General features: G+C 42.6%; 2 protein-coding genes across 5 annotated transcripts in view; one reads left to right on the forward strand and one right to left on the reverse strand.

Annotated features, from left to right (window-relative positions):
• FNDC3A (fibronectin type III domain containing 3A) overlaps positions 1-7,396 on the forward strand; it is a 59,096-nt gene extending 51,700 nt beyond the window's left edge. For all 4 annotated transcript variants that reach the window (XM_083484902.1, XM_083484899.1, XM_083484900.1 and 1 more), the window contains 4 exons: positions 927-1,139; positions 1,974-2,140; positions 2,924-3,045; positions 4,557-7,396. In XM_083484902.1, coding sequence (XP_083341028.1) covers positions 927-1,139; positions 1,974-2,140; positions 2,924-3,045; positions 4,557-4,877 — 823 coding nt within the window. In that variant the 3' untranslated portion in view covers positions 4,878-7,396. The remainder of the gene's footprint in view (positions 1-926; positions 1,140-1,973; positions 2,141-2,923; positions 3,046-4,556) is intronic.
• LOC310698148 (growth hormone secretagogue receptor type 1-like) lies at positions 7,055-19,789 on the reverse strand. The gene is made up of 3 exons (XM_083484903.1): positions 17,903-19,789; positions 16,099-16,365; positions 7,055-9,354 (listed from the first exon to the last, which is right to left on the reverse strand). Exons 1-3 carry the CDS (start codon positions 18,654-18,656, stop codon positions 9,317-9,319), a joined length of 1,059 nt encoding a protein of 352 aa, XP_083341029.1. The 5' UTR covers positions 18,657-19,789; the 3' UTR covers positions 7,055-9,316.
• Between the last annotated feature and the right edge of the window lie 3,218 nt (positions 19,790-23,007).

The raw sequence follows: 23,007 nt of genomic DNA on the forward strand, positions 1-23,007 counted from the left end.
TCTAATATGCATTTATCAGGTGCAGCTACAGGGGCTGAAATACAGGAGGCATCCTGTGGCTGTTTCGCTTGCCTCAGTTTCACTTTCAGGTAGAAATTAAGCAAGATGACTGGCAGGTGCTGAAAGGGGCAACTCCATGTTTGAGCGCCCCCTCCCTTGTAACACGAAGTAATCAAAATGCAAAGCATAACATCACGCTGTGCATAATATACTTTACTTTATTGACTTATACTAGAAGAGTGGTGATCTTCTTCCCCCATCCCTCATGGGGATGCATTTGACCAGTGGGTCAGTCACCTGATGTCACAATGACATCCGGTAACCCTTTTTGCCCACAGTGGTCTTCAGAAGCCCTTTTCAAAACACTGCCTTGCACAATGCTGTGCAAGCACAGAGTATTGTATAGGGCTGGGCCAGATTTTTACCTACCCCCATTGTGTGTGATGTCCAGTGTAGGGCAGCAGAGCCTGGCTTTGCCACCTTGGCTTCTCCCAAACCAAATGGGGAGGCCTGGTGGGCCTAGTTAGCTCCAGAGGGTAGAGGTTTCCCTCCCATGCATTAAACCAGTTATTTTTAACTATGATTTAATGTGACATCTGAAGCACATCACTGAGCGTGACGTGTAGAAGAGATGACTCCACAGTGCACAGTTGTGATTGAGGTAAATGTACCTGTTAAAACTTCTCTCTTTTTTCTGTTCTTAAGGTACATGAGTCCTTCTGTCTTTCTAGCATCCCTAGTAGATGGATGCTACAAAGTGGATGTTGGCAGGAAACCATTTTCTGTTTATCATTGTAGTCCTGTGGCTTTGAAAATGTTTTAAAAAACCCACCTCTGCAATGAGTTGTGGTTAAAAAAAATAACAACAACAACTAAGCAATAATTTTATCTTAATGACAAGTTTTCTTCCCTTCATTCTCTCTTAGAATCCGAATCCAAGCCTTTAACAGTCTCGGAACTGGTCCCTTCAGCCCCCACATTAAAGCAAAAACAAAGCCTTTACCTCCGCAACCCCCACAAATGGAATGCGCGGTCTTTAGTTACCAGAGCCTTAAGCTAAAATGGGGTGACGGCGCTGGCAGAGCTGTAGCCACCAGTACAACACATTTCAACCTCGAGATGGAAGTTAAAGCTGGCAGGTGAGAGCTGCCTGTATCTTGGTTCTCATGATCAAGTGAGTTTTTGTTTTGTTTTTAATATTCAGGAGCTCTTCAAGGTTTCAGAAGATGCCAGATTGGACGACATGCATACCCAGATCACTCTCCTACTTACCCATAGTGGAGAACGAGAGATCACCTCCCCGCCCCTCTTGATGGTGTCTGCCACTGGGGGGGGGGGTTATTCATAGGCTTAACATTCAGAAACATTTGTGTGTAGGTCTCGCATCATGCCAACACTATTCTAGGTAGAACCTAAGAATCCATCTCACAAGCTGGGCAGTACAGCTTTTAGATTGCTTTTTATACTTGTAAACTGCCCTGAAGCCTGTATTGGCATATAAATTAACAGTAATAGATCATTACAGTTGCACATAGCTATCCAGTAGCGTCTGCAGAAGAGCATATGTACTGAGTGGATGAGGATGGAAGACATAGTCTCACTGTCTACCACATAAAGAGAACTGATCTGAATGAAAAAGAAGCCTCCTTCCTGACTTTTAATTTTATTGGACCAGTAGTTGTTGGTAGATGGAGCACTCCAAAACATCATGCCACTTGGATCATGTAGAAGCATAGATAAGCCTTTTTTAAAAAAAATGCCCTCAAATGTTGCTCAGTAGTTGCCACTTGACAGTGTTTCTCCTCTTCTGGAGATTAACATAGCTACAGGAATCAAGGAAATAAAGAGCGGAAGAGACCAACTTATCAGAATGTGCATCTTGAAAAGAATGTGTATCTTGAAAAGAAGCAAACAGGCATGATTGGTTGTGCTTCGGAGTCTATAACATACATATCTTTTCCCCAACCCTGCAGATTCGTTACTATCTACAGTGGACCTTGTCACACGTTCAAAGTGCAGCGGCTTAGCGAATCCACTAAATATTACTTTAGAATTCAAGCATGCAACGATGCTGGTAATGGAGAATTTTCTAAAGTTTACGCGTTCACCACAACCAAATCTACACCACCTGCTATGAAAGGTGAGGACATTTTATCATGTGTTATTTAAGCAAGGGAAACTCGGAAGTGGGGATTCCAATGTTAGAGGCAATGCAGGGCAATACCTCTGTTCAAAGAGTGGTAACACAGTGCTGGCACAGAATGTAATAAGCCTCCATGTAGAAAGGTAGTGTGCCTATGATTTGTAGTCACTGGGGATGAAACCAGAATCTTCTACATGTACCTTGCTTATTGGTGGGAGAAACATCTTGGTGAGATGGACCTTAGCTTAGGCTGCCTTAAAGTGTCACATTTACTGTGTATTGCTTACACTTTGGAAATATGGACAAGTTCTATGCACACACCAGTTTTGTTCTAGTTTGGGTTGCCAGCATAGCTTACAGACAAGAAATATAAAACAAGAAACTAAAACAAACCCCCCACTGAATGAGGTGTGTTGCAGGTGTGACAACAGGTGGCTACTAAAGACAGGGCCTTTTTGGTTGTAGTGCTCCAGTGGTTGAATCTTCCCATTAAGGCTTATCTGGCTCCATATTAAGGTCATTTTGCCACCAGTTGAGGACTTGTTCTGCCTTGCAAGGGTTTTAAAATTCAGTACCAAGAAGCCACCCTTGGGCCTCCTCCTGCTCCTCCTCCTGCTCCTGCTCCTCCTCCTCCTCCTCCTCCTTCTTCCTGGGGCCAAACTTCTAATTAAATGGAAATGACCACAGGTATGCATATTCTGTCTTACATTGCAAGCTGAGAATATGCACAACATTTTAAATGGATTTCTAAGATCTGAGTTATGAATTTCCTCTTTTCAGCACCCAAAGTGCAACAAGTGGGAGATAACGTCTGTGAGGTCACATGGGAGACTTTACAGCCAATGAAACGTGATGCCATTGTTTACATTTTACAACTTGCCTGTGGGAGGGAAGTTGATCAGGTAATCTCAGTTATCTCTCTTCTGTTTGAGAAGTCTTGATTCTTACGTAATTTTTTTAACTTGTGGCAAAAGGTCATTTTTATTATATGTATTTCTTTGAACTGCTAGATCAAAATAATGTGTGTTCAGAAGACTGGTGTTGTGTAGGGTATTTCCTGAAGCAGGGAAGAAGCATGTGCCCTTAGTTTTATATATATATCCCTTTGAAAAATATTGTTGTCATTGTCTCATTTTAAGAATTAGAATTTTCCAGAACGGAAGGTGATGGTCCTGAGCATTACTCTCATGCGTGTTCTCAATTCTCTTGAGCAGGGAATCCAACTCATGAAGAAAATAACATTATTGTGGTTATTTGTGGTAGCAGAATTAATGAAACTGCCAAGCAGGGGAGAGGGGACCAATGACCCTCTAGTTATTGAGGACTGCAACTCTGTCACACCTGATACTTGACCACATTGGCAAGGGCTGATAGGAGTCCCAACAATATTTGAAAGGCCACAGGTTCCATACCACTTCTTCAAGACTCTAGGTTATAGCCAGTGCTCGATTCTACTCAGCGTACACCCACCAGAGTGAATGGACATGACTAACCCAGGTCCATTATTGGACACAATTCACTGGCCTAGTTCTCACTGAGGTGATAATATGTGGCTGGGCTGCAGTCCCAAATGGTAGCATCAGTGCTACTAACCGCACCAGTCTATCCCTAACTCCCCATACCCATTTCTTTGCAACTGCAAAATCACATCCTGCTCCACCATCCACCTCCTTTTCTTTTTTCAGTAGCAAAGAAGAGTAGGAGTCCTTGCACTTTGGAAATGTTTTGCCATATAGAAGACATTTCTAAATGTATGAGCCAATTACTAGGGGCCAAGGTCCCTTTGCGCCCCCCCCCCTATAATATTGATGAACATTGCCATTCAAATTATGCCCTTGTGTGCATGCTGCATCTTGCGATTAATTTTGTGGGGTGGGGCTTACCTGCACCCTCAATATTTTATTCAGGTTGACACCCCTGTTTCTAAAGACTTACGTCCCTAGTAATGGGACTGTAAATTCTGCATTTGTCATGTTCCTATCAAACAAGCCCCGTTGGTTGTGATTATTTTAAACTCCAAAACACTGTACTTTGTGGATGAGTACAGTTGAGAAATGAACTGGGCCAGCCCGCCCCAACCTATTGCCTTCCAGATGGTTTTTTATGGGAGTTGTAGTCCAAAACATATAAAAAGCAATAGGTTGGAGCAGGCAGACCCAGCTATTCTAGGCTGAAGTGCCAAGTGATCTACAACCTTCTCTTTGTCCCATGTTAATCTCCAGCACTGCCAGGTAGGACTGAGAAAGACCACTGTCTGAAGCACTGGAGAGCTGCTGGCCATCCTTGCTGACCTAGATGGGCTTGCGATCTGACAGCCTATATTTGACAGCCTCATACGTTCCTATTCAATAGCACTTAGAACGTACTTGAATGTGATTAAAATTTGATACGTATGTATTTGTTCCTTCCTTAGGTATACAAGGGACCAGAGACTTCATTCCGTGTTACCAACATTCAGAATAACTGTGAATACCGATTCAGGGTGTGTGCTGGACGCCAGCATAATGACGGCACTGGATCCCAGGAACTCTTTGGACCATATAGTCCATACGCAGTGTTCTCATCTCAGAAACAGGCGTCAGCAGCACCAAACACAGATGCCGGCCCCGACCTCACGAAACGCAAGAAGGCGCTCAGCGACGAACAGTTTGCCTTCCTGCTTCTCGTCATCTTTGCAATAGTTGCCATTTCATTTGCTGTTCTCATTCAGTACTTTGTGATCGTAAGCGAGTGAGCTTGCGGGTCGACTTCAATACTCGGCTTGTTATTTTTCATACAGAAGTTTTATGCCTTGGGTATTTATGTAAATTCCAACTAAAATGCTAACTGGGAATGATTGTATAAGACCCACGTTTCTATTTTTGCTGCTGGACTTTTTTTTTAACAACGAGGCTGGGTAGGTAAAACCTCTCCCCCTCCCACCCCCTCCACCACAAACTCTTCCTTCCCAGGGGTGGAGGGGTAAGAAGAAATGAGCAGAAGAAAATCCCTATTACCACATAGTTATGCATCTTCTAATCAGGGTTAGCTGTTGAAAACAGCAAAATAAATAAATAAAGCAAGCAAGCTGCCTTAATATGCACTTGTGATTCTCAGAGAGCTGGAAAATCCTCACAGCAAGATTTTTATTCAAAGCCAAGAAAGGATTGGTGTGGTGGGGGGAGCTCAGCCTCTTCAGCCCAAGTCTCTGCACATGGGAGATAAACAGCAGCAAAGATGGTTCGGCTTAGAACAGTACTGTATTAAAGAGCATTGCTAGAGCATACCACAACAGATATATACTGTAGACTGAAACGAAACCAAAATCTTAGCAACTTCTACTTTAGTGATACTTTTATTTTTCTGATCATTTTAATCTTTGGGATTCTAGTAGTTAGATTTATCACTTCAAGAGCCAAGGGTCATAGAAGGTGTCTGCATTCTTAGGAGGTTTCTTTTTATCAAAAGCACCTCAAGGCACCAAGATTCACCTAAGTACAGAAGGATTTGCATTGGTATGTAACGTGGCAAAATACTCCCCCTTCTATACTGTAACATTTCTGAATGAAATGCTTTCTCTCTCGTTGGTAAGCAACTTGTAGGCCCAACCAGAGTTCACTCTCTGAGAGAACAGTAACGCCCTGTGCTTCTGATTGAACACCACTGCGGCGTGGTTTTTTTCAGAGGAAAAGCACAGAATTTTTTTTGTCTTTAATGAGAACAAAAAGTGCATTTATGATAAATGTTCCACTATCTGGCTCAAACTGAGCAAATGCTTTTTGTACTATTCTTAACATAAATTTTTTAAAAAAAGATTCAAACTGTGGTCGGTTCTTTTCACTTTTTTTAAGTTCTTGGGATTCTCTCCAGTGTAATCCAACTGATCAAGTCACATGTGAAAATGAACCTTGCTTTTAAAAAAGTTTTAAAATTTTTAAAGGGAATTGCTGCCTCCTTGGTAGCAGTTTCATATTCCATTGTTTTTGTGGTTCCAAAGTCTTTTCAGTTATGTGATGAAATCTTCAGTGGCAGGTCTGGCTTTGGGTGGAATAGTGTTGTTGTTGTTGTTGTTTTGTTTTGGGGGGACAGGGGGGTGAATATCATGCACTACATAAGACTGTTCTTTGTCAAGCCTCTGCAGCAGGTACCTGTGAAGTATAAGTAATTAAATGTTGTCTTTACGTTCACGCTCCTTCGAAAGCTGGAATCAACCTATTTCATTTTGGACAAATAAATCCAAGTTCAAACTAATAAGTTTGTTCCGTTTAACTAATAAGAGAAACCTAACAGTTATACTTTATGAAACATCAGAGCATTTGCACTTGTATGTGGGACAGTGGATGTAATGTGTAAGTCAGTTTAGCTTGAGATGCCTCTGCTTCAGACAACAGAACATCATAAAAGTGTTTCTCAACTGGCTGTTAGTTCATAATGGTAAATTAAGATTTGTGGCATTGCATATGCATTTCACACCTGGGTGGAAACACACACACACACACACAGACACACATATCACTTAACTATCTTAAAAGTAGATATATGGTGCAATCTGAAATTAATCTTTTTCAAAAAAAAATGTACTCTCCTTTTTGTGATCTATTTATTTTGATTTTTTAAAAAAATTCTGGAAACTATGTTTGAATGTATTGTTCTACTTGTAGAAGAACTTTTAAGTTTATCATATATTGTAATGGAAGCCTCTCTTCAATGTTCGAAAGAGTTTTATACAAACGTTAGTGTCTTTTAGTTCACAGGAACGTTTACAACCTGATTTTCTTTCATACTTCACTTTTTATATAAAACAATAGATTGTCAGCAGATTTCTGTTGCCAAAGGGTGTGTTTTTGCTGAACTCTCTGACAAAAATGATTGGGAGGGAATACAGAGTCTTATTTAATTGGCAATAGTATGTCAGATAAAAAATTTTATAAAAAAAAAATTAGGTTTTTTTGAATAAATACTAACCAAAATTATGACTTCCTGGAAAGTTAAAAGTTTAATTTGTATTTGTATTTGCCACCAAATGTTTATATGTCCAGATGATTTACTGGAGAACATAATGGTAGAATTTTATATTTACGACTATACATTCCAGGCTGATGTACTCTAGTGGCATTAATGTATTAGATCCCCTTTTCTCTTGTATTTTTTTTATTTTTATTTTTGCTGTATTTCATACTTATGTTAAACCTGCCAGGCATCGTATTACTAAATTGTAACTATCAAATAGATAATATATTTAATATGGCCAATAAAGATACAATTTTTTTCCCATTGGGTTTGTGGAATTATTATGTGTTGTGTATGGCGATGCATGAAGAAGGGAGGGGCCACAGACCCTTGTTTATATATAGTTGCAAGAGTCAGACCTCAAGGAGCATATAAAAAGAACTATTAAGGCACTAACCACTATAGGTAAAATTCCATGTCCACGCACACTTTGGCCAGACTTTCTCATTCTTGGTTCTAACTTTATTTTCATGTTATGGCCAATTTCAAAGGGATGTTTTGTATCATGGTGTTTTTTTTAATGAAAAAGGCAAAAAAATTTAACATGCATAATGCATCTCTCTCAAACATAGAAACTTCCTTACACCAATGGTCCATCTAGCTTAGTATTGTCCACACTGGCGGGTGGCGCTGTGGTCTAAACCACTGAGCCTTTTGGGCTTGCCAATCAGAAGATCGGCAGTTCAAATCCTCGCGATGGGGTGAGCTCCCATTGCTTTGTCCCAGCTCCTGCCCACCTAGCAGTTCAAAAGCATACTAGTGCAACATGATAAATAGGTACCGCTGCAGCGGGAAAGTAAATGGGGTTTCTGTGCGCTCACTCTGGTTTCAGTCACGGTGTTCCATTGCACCAGAAGAGATTTAGTCAAGCTGGCCATATGACCCAGAAAGCTGTCTGTGGACAAATGCCTGTTCCCTCGGCCTGAAAGCGAGATGAGCGCCGCAACCCCAGAGTCGCCTTTGACTGAACATAACCATCCAGGAGTCCTTTACCTTTTTACCCGTCCACATTGATTGATGAGGGTCCTCCATGGTGTGACAGAAGGTTCTTTCCTTGCCCTATTGGAAGTTCTGCGTGCAAATAGGATATGCTCTACCATTGAGCTACTGCCCTTCCCCAATTCTGCCTAATTCCAATAATTTAAATGGGGAAAAGTAGCAAGAAGACATGGACAAATTTCTAAGCTTGTATCCTATAAGGAATAGAAACCTCAATTTTAAAAGTAAAAATCTCAAGCTTCTATACTTTTTGCCATGTACCCTTCTTGGGCCGTGCTCTGGAATTTCTTCCAGATTCCTCATGCTCAGGGCATTTTCTGGCAATTTATTTCAGCTTCTCACCTGCGACAGGCACTGCAGCTATACGAATTCCTGGGTGACAGTTCAACTTGTTTAGGTGGAGTGCAACCCTGCACCCCCTCAAAAAAAAACAAAAAAACCAACAACTAGGAGAACAAGGAGGGTACTGTTAGATTCAGCTTTGTCTTTGATGGCTTGATGGCTTAGGTAGCCTCTGTAAATGTACAGCACCTTTTCACTAGCTGCAACTCATTCTGCACAAACAAAGGCTTGCCCTAGAACCATCCTAACTGGATTACTGTAATTTAAGTGTGGGACTGGCTTGAAAGCAGTTCAGAAACTGCAGCTAATTCAAAAATACAATGGCTAGATTGCTACCTTAAACATGTTGCTGCTGTTTTACACCCTTTTAGTCTGTTTCTGGGCACAGCAGGGGTTAGCAAACTTTTTCAGCAGGGGTCTGGTCCACTGTCCCTCAGACCTTGTGGGGAGCCAGACTATATTTTGAAAAGAAAAATGAACGAATTCCTATGCCCCACAAATAACCTAGAGATGCATTTTAAATAAAAGGACACATTCTACTCATATAAAAACACAGAGATTCCTGGACCATCCATGAGCCAGATTTAGAAGGCGATTGGGATCCAGTCCCCAGGCTTTAGTTTGCCTATCCATGGTTCAGAGGGACCTGTTAATGCTGAAATTTTAAACACACTAAGGAATAAGCCCCATTGAAGTCAACGGGCTTTACTCTGATGCATAAGGTTTCATTGTTAAAATCATTTAATGGCACTGAGTACCTGAATGACTACTTTCGCTTGTGCCTCCCCTGTACCTTAAGAGGTGCTTCAGAACCCCATTGCTGTCAACGAAGGCATTCTCTGGCTAGGCACGCAACCGCTTCAGTTTCTTCCAGCTGACACCTAAGTTTAAATGAAATGACTCTTTCTCATGCCTTTCTAGATCTGTGGTCTTAAACTTGCTTTTAGATGGCTATGTTGCTTCAACGTGCCATTGATTTATTTATTTAAAAAAACACTTTTATTTTTTAAATTTTAAGTCATCTGAAGAGCAGGTATCAGTTCAGAGCAGGTATTAATTTAAAAAAGAAGCACATACACAAACACAACAGCTTGTGGACAGGGCTGAAGAGTGCTGAAAGGTACTGCGAAGTGGTGGTTTTAGGGATGGCAAGTGTCCATAATGCAGGCAGCATTGCTGAAGGTAATGCGAGTGGGAAGGGCAACAGCTTAGCAGCCTACTGCAAAATGGTGGCATAGCGACTGCCATCTGTGCTACTGGTTGGGCAAGGCAGGTGGAAGAAGCCCTTGCCTCTGAATATATTTTAATGGTTTGCCCAGCAAAAATAGTTCTATCAAGCTATAATTATTATGGTCGGAAAAGGCAGTGTAAAAAGATTACAGCATTTGGGCTGTTTTTGTTTAGAGAAAAGAGTAAGAGGAGACAATCATGGAACCATAGAACTGGAAGGGACCTTGAGAGTCATCCGGCCCAATCTCCTTTCAAAGCAGGAATCTCAACTAAAGCATCCATGAGGCCATCCCAGTGACCACCCAGAGGTGTGTATACAATTATACATGGTGTGGAGGAAGTGGACAGAGAAAAGTTTTCCTCCCTTGTAATACTAGAACTCATGGACATTATCCCCACCCCAAGAAAAAGCTGCACGTTGGAAGATTCAGGGCTGCAAGAGCATAGTTGTGGTATACAGTTAAATTATGGAATTTCACACACAAGAAGGAGTGGTGGCTTTAAAAGAAGATTTGATGGATTCATGGAAGATAAGGCTGTCAAAGACTACTAACCCTGAGAGCTATATTCTCTCTCTACGGTCGGAGCCAGCATGCTTCTGAATAAGGGTAAAGGTAAAGGGACCATTAGGTCCAGTCGTGGCCAACTCTGGGCTTGCAACGCTCATCTCACTTTATTGGCCAAGGAAGCTGGCATACAGCTTCAGGGTCATGTGGCCAGCATGACTAAGCCGCTTCTGGCAAACCAGAGCAGTGCACGGAAACGCCGTTTACCTTCCCGCCAGTGCGGTACCTATTTATCTACTTGCACTTTGATGTGCTTTCGAACTGCTAGGTTGGCAGGAGCAGGGACCGAGCAACGGGAGCTCACACCATCATGGGGATTCAAACCGCTGACCTTCTGATCGGCAAGTCCTAGGCTCTGTGGTTTAACCCACAGCACCACCCGCGTCCCTTCATGCTTCTGAATACGAGGTGCTAAAAACTGCACAAGAGGAGAGTGCTGTTGCACCCATGTCTTGCTTGTACCAGAGTTCCATACATTGCTTTCCAACTTCTAGCAGGCTATTCTCATAACTCACTAGGTTCTAACTTGGCTTTATTCCTGATGTGCCAGCTTACATTGGCTTCCCACCAGATTCTATCCTGGATCCACCCTTGATGTAGAGATCATTCAGGCTCGATCTCTGGGTCCTTTTCTGGTTCCTGCTGCTCTAGCTCTGTGGGGCAGTCAAAGGGCCAGAGTGGCATGCTTTTTAGGGTGTATGTTAGGACTTGGGAGACCCAGGTTCAATGCATGAAGATCCCTAGGTGCCTTTGAACCAGTTACTATAGCTCAGTTTAATCTACCTCTGTGAGGGTACAAAAGCAGGAGAGTAGCATGTATGCCACCTTCATTCATTCATTTTATTTGTATGCCACTTTCCCACTTTCCCACAGACACACACACACACACACACACACACAGGGAGGCAGGGAGGGGGCAGGGAGGGGGGCAGGGAGGGGGGAGAACATCTATGCTGAGCTCCTTGAAAGAAGGGTGAAACAAAAAAATTAAGAAATATTACAGGTAGGTTTTTTTAGAGTTTAGGAGCCAAGCAGCACAGCTACAAGCGATTATTATGCAAGTTAGGCAGAGTACAATGTGTTCCTCTTCAGTTTTTACACCAGAAACTGCTGCCGGCAGCACAGCAGCTAAAATACATACATATGGATGTGTACAATACATATAATGGGTACATAACATCAGCCTGTTAGCAATTTTTTAAGCATCGCTAATAAATCCACATATGAGATGGTACATAACATTCCATCCATTGTCACTGACAGCTTCTTCTGTTATTCCAGCGACGCACAAAATAAAACAAAAACCACAATTTTTCCATCAATTATTAACCCCTCGTGCATAAAAAGATTCTTTTGGGATCAGCATTCAGAATTAGAAAGAAAGAACTAATGAAATTAAATGATCAGGTTCCATATGCATTTTTCCATATGTAGATTTCCAGATCATCTGAATTTCAGTTCTGATTGCTAAACATATAGTCTACATTTGGTGATGGTGATTATTATTTTAACCATCTACGCTACTAGGAAGCATAGTTATAATCTCTCCAGCTAGCAAAACTTGTTTTTCCCCTGCTATCATCAACCAGCCCAGCTGCCATCCATAATCTTCCTGATAATGTGAGATGCTGTACTACTCCAGGACTTGATTATTTTGTGTGAAGTTCATTGAAATCTGGCCAGAAAAACCAGTCAACAGATCTACATTCTCAAGTGATAGTACAGCTTTAATTAACTTTAGACTGAAGTATTTTCTCTGGCACTTTCCTGTTTTCATAAGCTTATCAAAATGTTATTTGGCACAGCAAAATTTGAACTGCCATTCAGGCAAACAATCAGATAAACAAATAATGCTCTTCTTTTAACAATATTCATAACATCTCTATGTCTAATTCACTCCTATGTTTAAGCTGTGCTGCTTTGATTCTGAAGGCGTCACCCCAGCAATACTTATCCCCAAGTTATTTTATCATAGCCTTCCCTCCCCAATTTTAAATCTTTTGGGATAAGACATGAGAAAATGAAATACAAGGCAGGACATCAGAAAATGAAAGAATACCTAAGAAAATTAATGAGGGGAAGCGGACTGCACTAAATAAAACAGTGGGATGCAAGGAAATGAGAAAGCGCAAGGCTCAAGATAAGGTAGAATGCCTTTATCATCTCTGAACAGTTTCCCAGGGTTGATTATAAGATTGTACACAGTTGGGAGTAAGACTCATTGAACCCAAATGGGGCAAGGTGCAGCTGAGGAGGATGCTCTGCCAGGACTTGTGCTCTTCTCTGCTCCTCTCCCACTTTCTTCCTGTCCAAGGTGGCCCTGCCCTCTGCTTACCCCTCAGAGCTGGTATGCCACACAAGGCTAGGCCTCAACAGTAGGAGCATCTCCTCCTCCTGCTCTCCAACAGCTGCTGCAGGACAAGCTGCCTGTGGGAGGAGGTTGGCAGCAGCAGCCATGAAAAGTCAACAGGATGCTTCCTTGCAAGCACTGCCACTGTCACCATAGCTCAGAACAAACACCGGTTCATCCTCCTCCCCAAGCTTGGTGGCGGTACCACTGTGAGGAGGAAACAAAGCCTAGAAATCAAGACTTTCCATGATCAAGCCACATCAAGCATATGTTCTTTGCATTCAGAAGGCCTGTGTTTCAGGTTTTGGCATCTCCAAGTAAGGATAATGCCTGTGGAGCCACTGACAGTCACTGCAGATCGGGCCCCATGTGTGCATTTGGGGTTTTGAGAGCATGCTGTGGGCACTACCTCCTCTGATCACTTGTCATCCATGGTTTATCTACGTGCAGTGCACACAACAAAAGTCCCCACACAGATTCCTTGCTTTTCTTTAGGGTAAAATTTAAAGAAGGTCTTCTTGAATTTACACGATGTTACCTGGGGGTCTACCCAAAAGAAAAACCCATCAAATTAAGGCTGATCTGATACTTGCCAGTACCGCAAAAACACTGATCCAAAGCACAGTTCCTCATGGATCTTCACATGGGTAGATGACAAAGTCAACAACAAATCGCAGGACACACCTGTGGATTTAGGGGTGATCTACAGTTTGCTGATGGTTTCAAGGCGATCACATGTAAAAAGCATGAGGACTCCATAAGGATTTGTGCCTGGGATAAGTGGTGCTCTTGCATTGCATTGTGCTGATCAGGGTTTTTTAAAATAGTTTTTAATGATTCAGTCAATGGAGGCAGATGCTATCTATGATTTGACAGGGTAGGGATCGGGAAGCCATGGAAAAGTAAGCCGTTTCAATAAGATCTCCCTCACTAGGTCCAAGAGGTGTGGGTGGGTGGGTCGGTGTGAGCACACACACCTGCCACCTCTTTCGTATTTTGTTTCCTATACACATAAGAATGTAAAATGTTGTCACACTCTGCAGTTTGTGTAGCTGCCAGTAAGCGTTTTGTCTTTCCCACTACTTATAAAACAGAGCAGTTTTGACAAAGCCAGCTCTATGGGGTATAGTCATAGGGACAGTGCTAACAAGCTTAGCTTGATTGGTGCAAACTGATTTCCTTTAGCACCAAAGGCTGTAAGCGACACATTCAATCATGATCCAGCCCAATGAAGATTTTATCAAAACACAAAAGCTTGCTTGGTTTTTTTTGGGGGGGGGGACAGGACTTTGGGGCTCTAAATAAAAGGCACTACCTGCCTGTTTATGGCTGTACCTGCACTCTCACCACCAATTTTGAATCTGTGTGCACACAATGTCCCCCCCCCCCCCCCGATGAAGAGCTATCCTTTAGTTTCTGCAGAATTACTGCTGTTTGGTGCTTTTCCTCCCAAATGAGCTTAAATCTGAAGGGAAAACCTAAGCCACATTCTCTTTGCAGTTCAGATGAGTGTGTGTGTTTGAGACAGCTGCCAAGCATGTGTGCATCTCTGCTTCATGAATAGTTTGGGGTGGTTGGGGCTGCAGGGGCAAGGAAAGCAAAGATCTGAGTCACGCAGGTTGACGACATTCCCACCCATTCTCTGGCACACCAGCACACAAATATGACTGGGTACGCAGTAGGAGGAGAAATGACCTCGCTGTGTTTTAAGCCATTAATTTGTAAGTAGCCTAAATGTGAATATTCCCCACTGCATCATTTTTTCATTTAGATTACACAGTGACAGTGTTCAACAGGTGCATCCTTCCAGCCCAAGTAGATGGGAATTGAGAGGGACCTGTGTACCTGGAGCAAAAAAAAGACCTGCATGTTGGTGGCCGTGTGTAAATCAGACACACGCAAAATAGTCGCTGCCTGTATTATAGATTTATGGATGGATGGATGGATGGATGGATGGATGGATGGATGGATGGATAGATGATAGATAGATGATGATAGATAGATAGATAGATAGATAGATAGATAGATAGATAGATAGATAGATGATAGATAGATAGATGATAGATAGATAGATAGATAGATAGATAGATAGATAGATAGATAGATGATAGATAGATAGATAGATGAGAGAGAGAGAGAGAGAGAGAGAGAGAGAGAGAGAGAGAGAGAGAGAGATGAGTTTTTGTGGAGAGGAAGCAGGCTCTTTGCAGAGTTTAAAGTTGAATTGCAGTGATGTGACCTAGAAGCAAAGCAGCAAGGAGAGAGAGCGCCATGCTGGATCTCTAGAATCCAAGGCTGCAGCTACAGGAGAAGCAGAACCTTATTGGGGTGTTATGCTGTGAAGCCATCCATCGTAAACTCAGGTTCAATATACATGTAAATAAAATATATATCCTAAAGACACCACAGTCTCTGCTGTGCCTCATTTCCAAAAGGACGCATGAACCCTGGGTGAGCGTCTGGAACCTCTGGAATCTTTCATCACTGGGAAATTGAGGTATACAAAATATTCTATTACATTTGTTTATTGGTGGCATGGTTTGATTTAAAAACAAACAAACAAACAATTCCTTTTAAAGCTTAGTTTGTGTGTGAAATATTTAGTTCAACTGTCTAAGACTTGGTATTTAAAAACAATGCTACAGATTAGACTAGGAGTGAGGGGCCATTCATTTTGAAAACAAAACACAAAATGAATGCACCCCATAGATCTACTTTAAAAAAATAAATAAGATGAAAGCGGAAATTAAAAGAATGAAATTGTAATGTCATGATTTTCTCCCCCATTTGCTTTTAATGCTTTCACATTGAACGGATATGTAGCATATTTTTCACATTCACAAGGTGTGGCAGGGTCGGGGGGGAGGGTATGTGAGCAAGCAGTAGATTTTGCCATGCAGTTCTCTAACCATTAAAATGCATATATTAGGGGGAAATGCATATGTTAGTGCAAAATAACATACAAAGGTGTATTATATCAGAGAAAGCAGCTTGTTGAAATGTGCACATTAGACAAAAATGTGCTTATTAGGAAAGATTAGCAACAAAAATCTGATGAATTTTAACAAAGATTTTCTTTCTAAAGTAAAATTGCTGCAGAAATTCAGGGAACTGTATTTAATATTGGAAAAATGAAAACAAGAGAAATTGAAACAGACACATTTATCCATCTCTAAATGAAGCTGAGCTCTTGAATTGCTGTATCTAACATCTATCTATCATCTATCTATCTATCTATCTATCTATCTATCTATCTATCTATCTATCATCTATCTAACTATCATCTATCTATATCTATCATCTATCTATATCTATTATCTATCTATCTATCTATCTATCTATCTATCATCTATCTATCTATCTATCTATCTATCTGGGAGTGGAGGGAAGGGATGTGGGTGGTTGGGGGAGATCTTGCAAGCAAAGCACTTACTAGCGTATTTCAAAATTATTTTACAGGAAAGAACTGATTTCCACACCTTCAACAGAAGCCTTGCCACTCCTGCTTAAGTTCCTCTGCTGCCAAGCCTTGTTATGGTTCAGAAACTTGCACACAGCTTTTCTGTACTTTTGTGACATGACGTTGTAAAGGATTGGATTCACAGAGGCTCCAAAGTAAAACAGCAGCATTGAGATGAGGTTGAAGTACTGGCTTATCTCATAGAGGACTGTGCTTCCCTGGGCGAAGAGGATTCGGCCGACGTGTAAGGGAAGCCAGCAGAGCACAAAGGCCACGACCACGACTGCTACATGAGGGTGAGAATATATTTCCGCAGGTCAATGCCAGGCACTAAGTCCTTCCCTCTCTTTAAAATAGAACAAAGCTTTCTGGGCAGACCTCCCTGAAGAGCCACATGCTAGTGGTGAGTGGTGCCAGAATTAGTGGGTGCAGCAAAGAATTTACTCCACCTTTGTCTACTAGGCTAGTTTCTATACACAACTCCCCTCTCTATCCTCTACCCAGCAAAGCAAGAGGAATTATAAGTGTCCAAGGGCACATTCCAGCCAGTGATAAACACTAGGGAAGTTGCTTAAGGAGATAGACAGTCAGATAGAGATGCTTTGATGCCCTGGGCTTAATGTTCTCCATCTGGGCTTTCAAAGTAGATTTTACTATCTTTGAACAAGTGGGCCTTTTAATCAATGTACTTGGTGGTACATAAAGACTGCTTTTAAACTATGGAGGTCAAATGTTTTTTTAAAAAAATCCATTCTAAAACCAACAGTCCAGAGCAACAAACTAAAACTTAGCAGTGGGAGAATTAAAGCATATACAAAGGCTAGCTGGAAGGAATGAACCCTGACAGGTCTCCATGGAAGACATTGGGAAAGTAGGAGACCATTGAAATGTCATATCTAGAAGCTGTTCAAAACTTATGGGGGAGGCTATTTCCCCCTGACAATTTGTACTTCAGCTAGGGTTGCTAGGCCAAGAGCATCCCAGCTCCTGAAATTTCATGGCCCAAACCAGGTGATGTCATGGGATGGACCTTGGAGACAGAGGTTAATTGGGAGAGTTGACTGGGACACCCCTATGCCCACCCTCAGAGTGGCTATGCAATAATTTGCTTCCAGCTCTTGTCAGGCTGAAATTTGCAAGCTGCATGCGGTTTTCTTAGCAACAACAAAAATTAAAGGCAGTCTTGCCTACCTGGAAACCAGGAAGTGCTCCAGATGTTGTTGGTCCCCACTTTCCATCAGCTCCAATCAACAACACTTGGAGGACCACAGGTTACCTAGCACTGGTTCAACCTCTTTAGATCAGGGATGGAGAACCTGTGGTCCTCCATATGTTGTTGAGCTACAGTGCCTATCATTCCTGACCATTGGCTGTGCTGACCTGGGGTTAATAGGAGCTGTAACTCTACAACATCTAGAGGGCCACAGGTTCCTCATCGCTGGTCTAAAAGGACCATCCCCACCCTGTTCAAACAAGCCAAATTCCCAGTATATGGCAAGTACAAGTGCCAATACAAGTCACATCCATTTATTGTGATTCTTCTCCCAAAGAATCCTAGGAGCTATAGTTTACTCCTCACAGAGCTACAATTCCAAACACCATTAACAAACTACTGTTCCCAGAATTCTTCGGTGGAAGCTATGTGCTTTAAATGTATGGTGTGGATGCAGCCACATGCTGAGAACAGTCTTGTCTGATCACATTACGGAATAAACACATTACTCTTAAGGCTGTTCCCTGTCTTTCTTTAACTTTGCTTTCTATGTCTCTCCTTCCACTCTGACGCATTTGAGTCATGCTCTTCACAGCGGGATTCTACTTACCTAGCATTTTGACAGTTTGTTGGTGGTGCCTCTCCCTCGTTGCAGCATGGTGCCCCTCCAGGTTCCGTGCAGTTCTCCAGAGCTTTCGACAGATCAGCCCGTAGAGGAGAACTAAGCAAACTACAGGTAGAAAAAAATACAGGGTGGAGAGCCATGCCATTGTTTCTAGAAGTCCCGAACGGGCTGCTTGCTCGATGTATTTGCATTCATTGGTTTCCTCTGGGAGGCTTCCGTTGCGGTGTTCTACGCCAAAGAGAAACAGGATTGGGATGGCAGTCACTGCAGAGCAAACCCATATCAGGAGGATTATGCCTTTGACCCGCCTTTTAGTGATGGTTGCTTTGGCTTTCAAAGGGAAGCAGATTGCAAAATATCTCTCGACACTCAAGGTGGTTATGTGGAGTATGGTGCAGTAAGTGCAGGTTTCGTTGAGGTAAACATTAAACTTGCAGAGGAAATTGCCAAAGATGTACGGCTTATACTTCCAGATTCTATACAGATCAGAAGGCAAGCCAAGGAAGATCAGACTGTCAGACAATGCCATGCTGGATAAATACATATTAACCGTTGTCTGCATTTCCTTGTATCGCTTAAAAATTAATATAATGGTCATGTTCCCAGTGATGCCCAAGAAGAACAAAAGGATGCAAATAATTGTCACTGGCACTAAGACAGGCATGTCAAACAAGGAAGAAGGGTCTTCATAATACTCTGTATTATTTCCAATGGAACCATTCAATGAAAAAAAATCCATTTCTGATTAATGTTGATCCCTACTTGCCTAGGGACTTGCTCACCCTCCTCCGTCAGTGCTCTTTGCTTCAAAGTGAAGTTTCCAAATGTGTTGAGAATTCCCCCATCAACAAGTTCAATCTCATTTCCGTCCAGGACTGCGGGCTGCTTATACAGACCATCAGCCTACAGAACTTGAAGAGGCAGGTGTCCAGCGTTAATCAGCCTCTGAGGCTAGAAATAGCGTTGGGGCTTTAGAATAGATCTCTGCCAGAAGCAAGAGAAGAGAAAGAAATTCAGCTTACACAGTTGAGACGTAGTTGAATTAAACAGCCCATGAAGGTCAGTTGTATGGAAGCCACCATGCACACACATCTCTGTCCAGAACTCTGCTGCCGAAATTATTTACCTCTTTTGTCTCTCTAACCATGTGACACTCTTCCTTAAATCCCTTCACTGGCTTCCCATCTGCTCCCAGATATTGTTTCTCACCTTCAAAGCCCTATGTAGTTCATTCACCCCTCCTGCTCTCTGAAATGACTCTGCCTGTTTTCTCTTGCTGCCTCTTACACCTGGAGCTGCTTCCTGGAATGCCTTCATGCAAAATGCCTCCTGTATTTCCCTGGGCTTCACCTCACATTAGTTGTATCCAGCATGGCCAATGATCGACCGTAAGAGCTGGTAAGAGTTCATACTCCAACAGCCTCTGAAGGACCACGGGTTCTCCATGCCTGCTGTTTGTTTTCCTGAGCTCCTTGGAGGAAGGAACAGGATTGTTTTTAAAATGTAAGGAGCAACAATAAAAACAGCATCAAAACTATTGACAACATATTCACAGCTTGAACAAATCACTAGAAAGGCAAACATGCACTGCTGCTGGAATGAACAAGCAAAGCCAACAGAGTTGAGAAACATACCTTCTCCTTCTGCAAAATGTTTGCCAGGCTCTTTCATAAATTCAGTGTCTGCAGCTCTTGCTTCCCCACCACACATCACCAAAGCTTCTGCTACATTTACATTATCTGCAGCTTGGGAATGGTTGTTTGTTTGTTTTTAAAGTCATCAGCAGCAAGGAGCAAAGGCCACATCCCTTTGCCTGGTTGGGGCAGCAGCCATGCATAAAACCCTGATTAAGTGCTACGTCTCTCGGGAATCAGTTGGGAAAGTTTGATCTTTTGAGTGCTTTCCTCTCCCACCCTTCACCCACCTGCCCTTCCCCTGTGGAGCATGGCAAACAAGGCAACATTTTGAAGCCATCCATCAACATCCTCTGCCATTTAAACAAGGGAACATTAAACAGCTGGGCCTACCTCTCCGTTTCTCCTTAATCTATCATCTAAAGTGGAACACATTCACCATTACCTGGAAGGACCAGACAGCAGTTTGATACTGCAAATCCAATTAGAATGCCCCAATCAATTATTTTTTCCAGGTTTGGCTTCAGCAAGCAAGGACAGCAAACTAGGAGAGAGGCTCTTCTTTCCTGATGGACTGAGGATCCTTTGCAACAGATGCCAGTGTGTGGAAAGATTTTGACCAAGTGCATTTTTAATACATTGGTCAAGAGGCCTCTTTCACTTAGCTTTTCATTTATTTGATCATTAACCAAGCCTGTCTAAACAGCTTTAATGGGCACCCACTCTTTATGCAAAGCCTCATTTGCTACACCTGAAAGGTCAGCTTGACATCACACACATCCTAAAGGCGTTTCGTTCACCTTTCATGCAGAACATCCAAGTTCCACAAGACACGAGGAAACTGGATGGTCTCTGATTTGTTTGTTTACTTTTTGCAAAAAAGGTATGTCTATACACCACCAGTACTAAGGGGAGGGGGATATATTGGTGATGGACAGAATACAATCAACAATCAAAGTACTGTACATGTATGAAAGAAGTACAAAATCCACCACAAATCAGCAGACCAGACTCTTCTTGTGTTGATGCATTAAAGAGTCCTGCTGGATCAAATCAGAGACCCATCTCATCCAGCACTCTGCTCTCACAGTCACCAACCAGATGCCTTCAGGAAGTCCACAAGCAGAAACCAAGTGCAACAGCGGTTTCCCCACTTGTGATGATCAGCAATGGTATCCAAAGTAGTCATTGATAGCCTTAGCCTCTATGAATTTCTCCACTCCTCTTTTAAAGCCATCCAAGCTAATGGCCACCGCTACATCTCATGGGAACAAATCCCATGTTTTAATGATGTGCTGTGTGAAGCAGTATTGAAACATCCTACACTGAACTTCACTGGGTGGCCTCAAGGTCCAGCATTATAAGACAAGGATAAACTGTCTCCCTAACTTTCTCCAAGGCGTACATAATCTTACACACCTCAAACCGTTTCCCCCATGCTTAAGTTACCCCCTCCCCTTGCTCCTTGCCACTGCCCACCCCAATTATGCTTGGCCACCCCTCTCTTCACCTTGCAGCTCACCTAAAAAAACCCTTCCTTTTAGACCTCACAATCCCTCCTTAGACCTTGTCAAAGAGCCTCTTAGACCTTGAGGGAAGCCCCAGAAGGAAGCATGCTTTTTTCCCTGCAAGTGGCAGCAGCAGTGGGGAAGAAAGAAGAAAGAAGATTCCACCTAAACATTAGGAAGAACTTCCTGACAGTAAGAGCTGTTCGACAGTGGAATTTGCTGCCAAGGAGTGTGGTGGAGTCTCCTTCTTTGGAGGTCTTTAAGCAGAGGCTTGACAACCATATGTCAGGAGTGCTCTGATGGTGTTTCCTGCTTGGCAGGGGGTTGGACTCGATGGCCCTTGTGGTCTCTTCCAACTCTATGATTCTATGATTCTATGATAAGAACAAAGGGGATAGATTCCCGCCCCCTTGTTCTGCTCCTTTCTACACCACCAGCAGCAACAGCCTAATCTTCTTCATCCTCTTTTGGCAATGGGGGTAGCAGAAGCAGCAACAGTTGGACAATGTGGGGAAAGACTTTCTTTCTTTCTTTGTCTTCACTTGCTATGTAGCAGTGGAGGGGGGGGGATAAAGGAGAGAAAGATTTGGCCCTTCCCCTTACCCCAGGGATGGAGGAAGATGGCCAGCATCTGCGCCAGCCTCTCATCATGCCACATCATCATGTTTCCTGCATCACCTGTCTGTGACCAAGTGGACTGCAGCATGACAACTTTCTTACGTTTCAGTGCATATAGGCAGTGCTTCCCCCCCAAAAAAAATGTTTAGAGGTACTCTCATTTTCCTACTCATATTGAGAAACTGCCCCTCAATAAAGCCAAACTTAGAGTCACAAAATGTTTAGGGGTATGCATACCCCTGTGTCCCCCCAGAAAAAAGCACTGCATATAGGAGGAAAAAGACCCAAATATTTCAGCCTCTCTACTGAGGAGTTACTCCACACACTCGATTGCTTTGGTTGCCCTTTTCTGAATCTAGCTGGTTTACCCTTCAAGGAAAGCTTGAGTGAACCAATGAGTTCTAAGCATGCTAAGTATGTCAGTACTTGTAGGTACCTGCCTGATGTTCGTTGGGAGCTTAGCCCTAGTCCTAACTGGAGATAGCATTAACTTCAGGAGCATGCAGTACTACTGTGTCGTTCCCACTTCCCCAAGCATTAGGAAGTTTCCGGGGTAGCTACTGCAGGATTAGTTTTTCTTGAGGTGGGCCTTCTGGAGACCTATGGTATCTTTTGGAATTTGTTAATTTGGAAACATATTGAATGCGAGGGAGCAGGTGGGCATCTAGACAAAGGTCGTGTGTGAGAAGAATTAGTTCTTTCCAAAACAGGTGGCATCCACCTCCACCACCTAACCCAGTAGTTGAGTGGGAGACCTGAAAATAATGCCAATATATTTCACATCTGGCAACCAATGCACCCCTCTGGTTTCAAATAAAGTGGTACCTCACTGTAGTTAAGAACTTAATTCGTTCCAGAGGTCTGCTCTTAACCTAAGGTACCACTTTAGCTTATGGGGCCTCCCGCTGCCGCCACGCCACCACCACATGATTTCTATTCTCATCCTGAAGCAACGTTCTTAACCTGAGGTACTATTTCTGGGTTAGCGGAGTCTGTAACCTGAAGCGTCTGTAACCCGAGGTACCACTGTAGTACAAAAGTACGTATAAAAACCCCAGGAGAGAATTTTTCACAGCCCTCTAGTGGCTACGGTGGCTCATAACTCAGGAAGTGTATACAGTGGTACCTTAGTTCTCAAGTGCCTTGGTACTCAAACAACTTGGAACCCAAACACTGCAAACCTGGAAGTAAGTGTTCTGGTTTGCAAACTTTTTTCGGAAGCTAAACATCCTCTGTTTTGAGTGTTTTGCTTCCGTTTTGAGGGCCACATTTCCATTTTTAGTGTTATGCTGAGGTCTGTTTTTGCTATTTATTTTACATTTTTGTGGGC

This window comes from Podarcis liolepis (assembly GCF_965112155.1).
Source record: "Podarcis liolepis genome assembly, chromosome: Z".
Taxonomy (NCBI): domain Eukaryota; kingdom Metazoa; phylum Chordata; class Lepidosauria; order Squamata; family Lacertidae; genus Podarcis; species Podarcis liolepis.

What these genes read in the sequence shown, in the direction of transcription:
- LOC310698148 (XM_083484903.1), bottom strand. Translation starts at nt 18,656, where the DNA reads ATGGATTTTTTTTCATTGAATGGTTCCATTGGAAATAATACAGAGTAT. An exon ending in ACAAACTGTCAAAATGCTAG is followed by an intron (nt 16,366 to 17,902) that starts GTAAGTAGAATC and finishes ACCCTCATGTAG; the next exon opens with CAGTCGTGGTCGTGGCCTTT. An exon ending in TGGCAAGGCTTCTGTTGAAG is followed by an intron (nt 9,355 to 16,098) that starts GTGTGGAAATCA and finishes ATTTAAACTTAG; the next exon opens with GTGTCAGCTGGAAGAAACTG.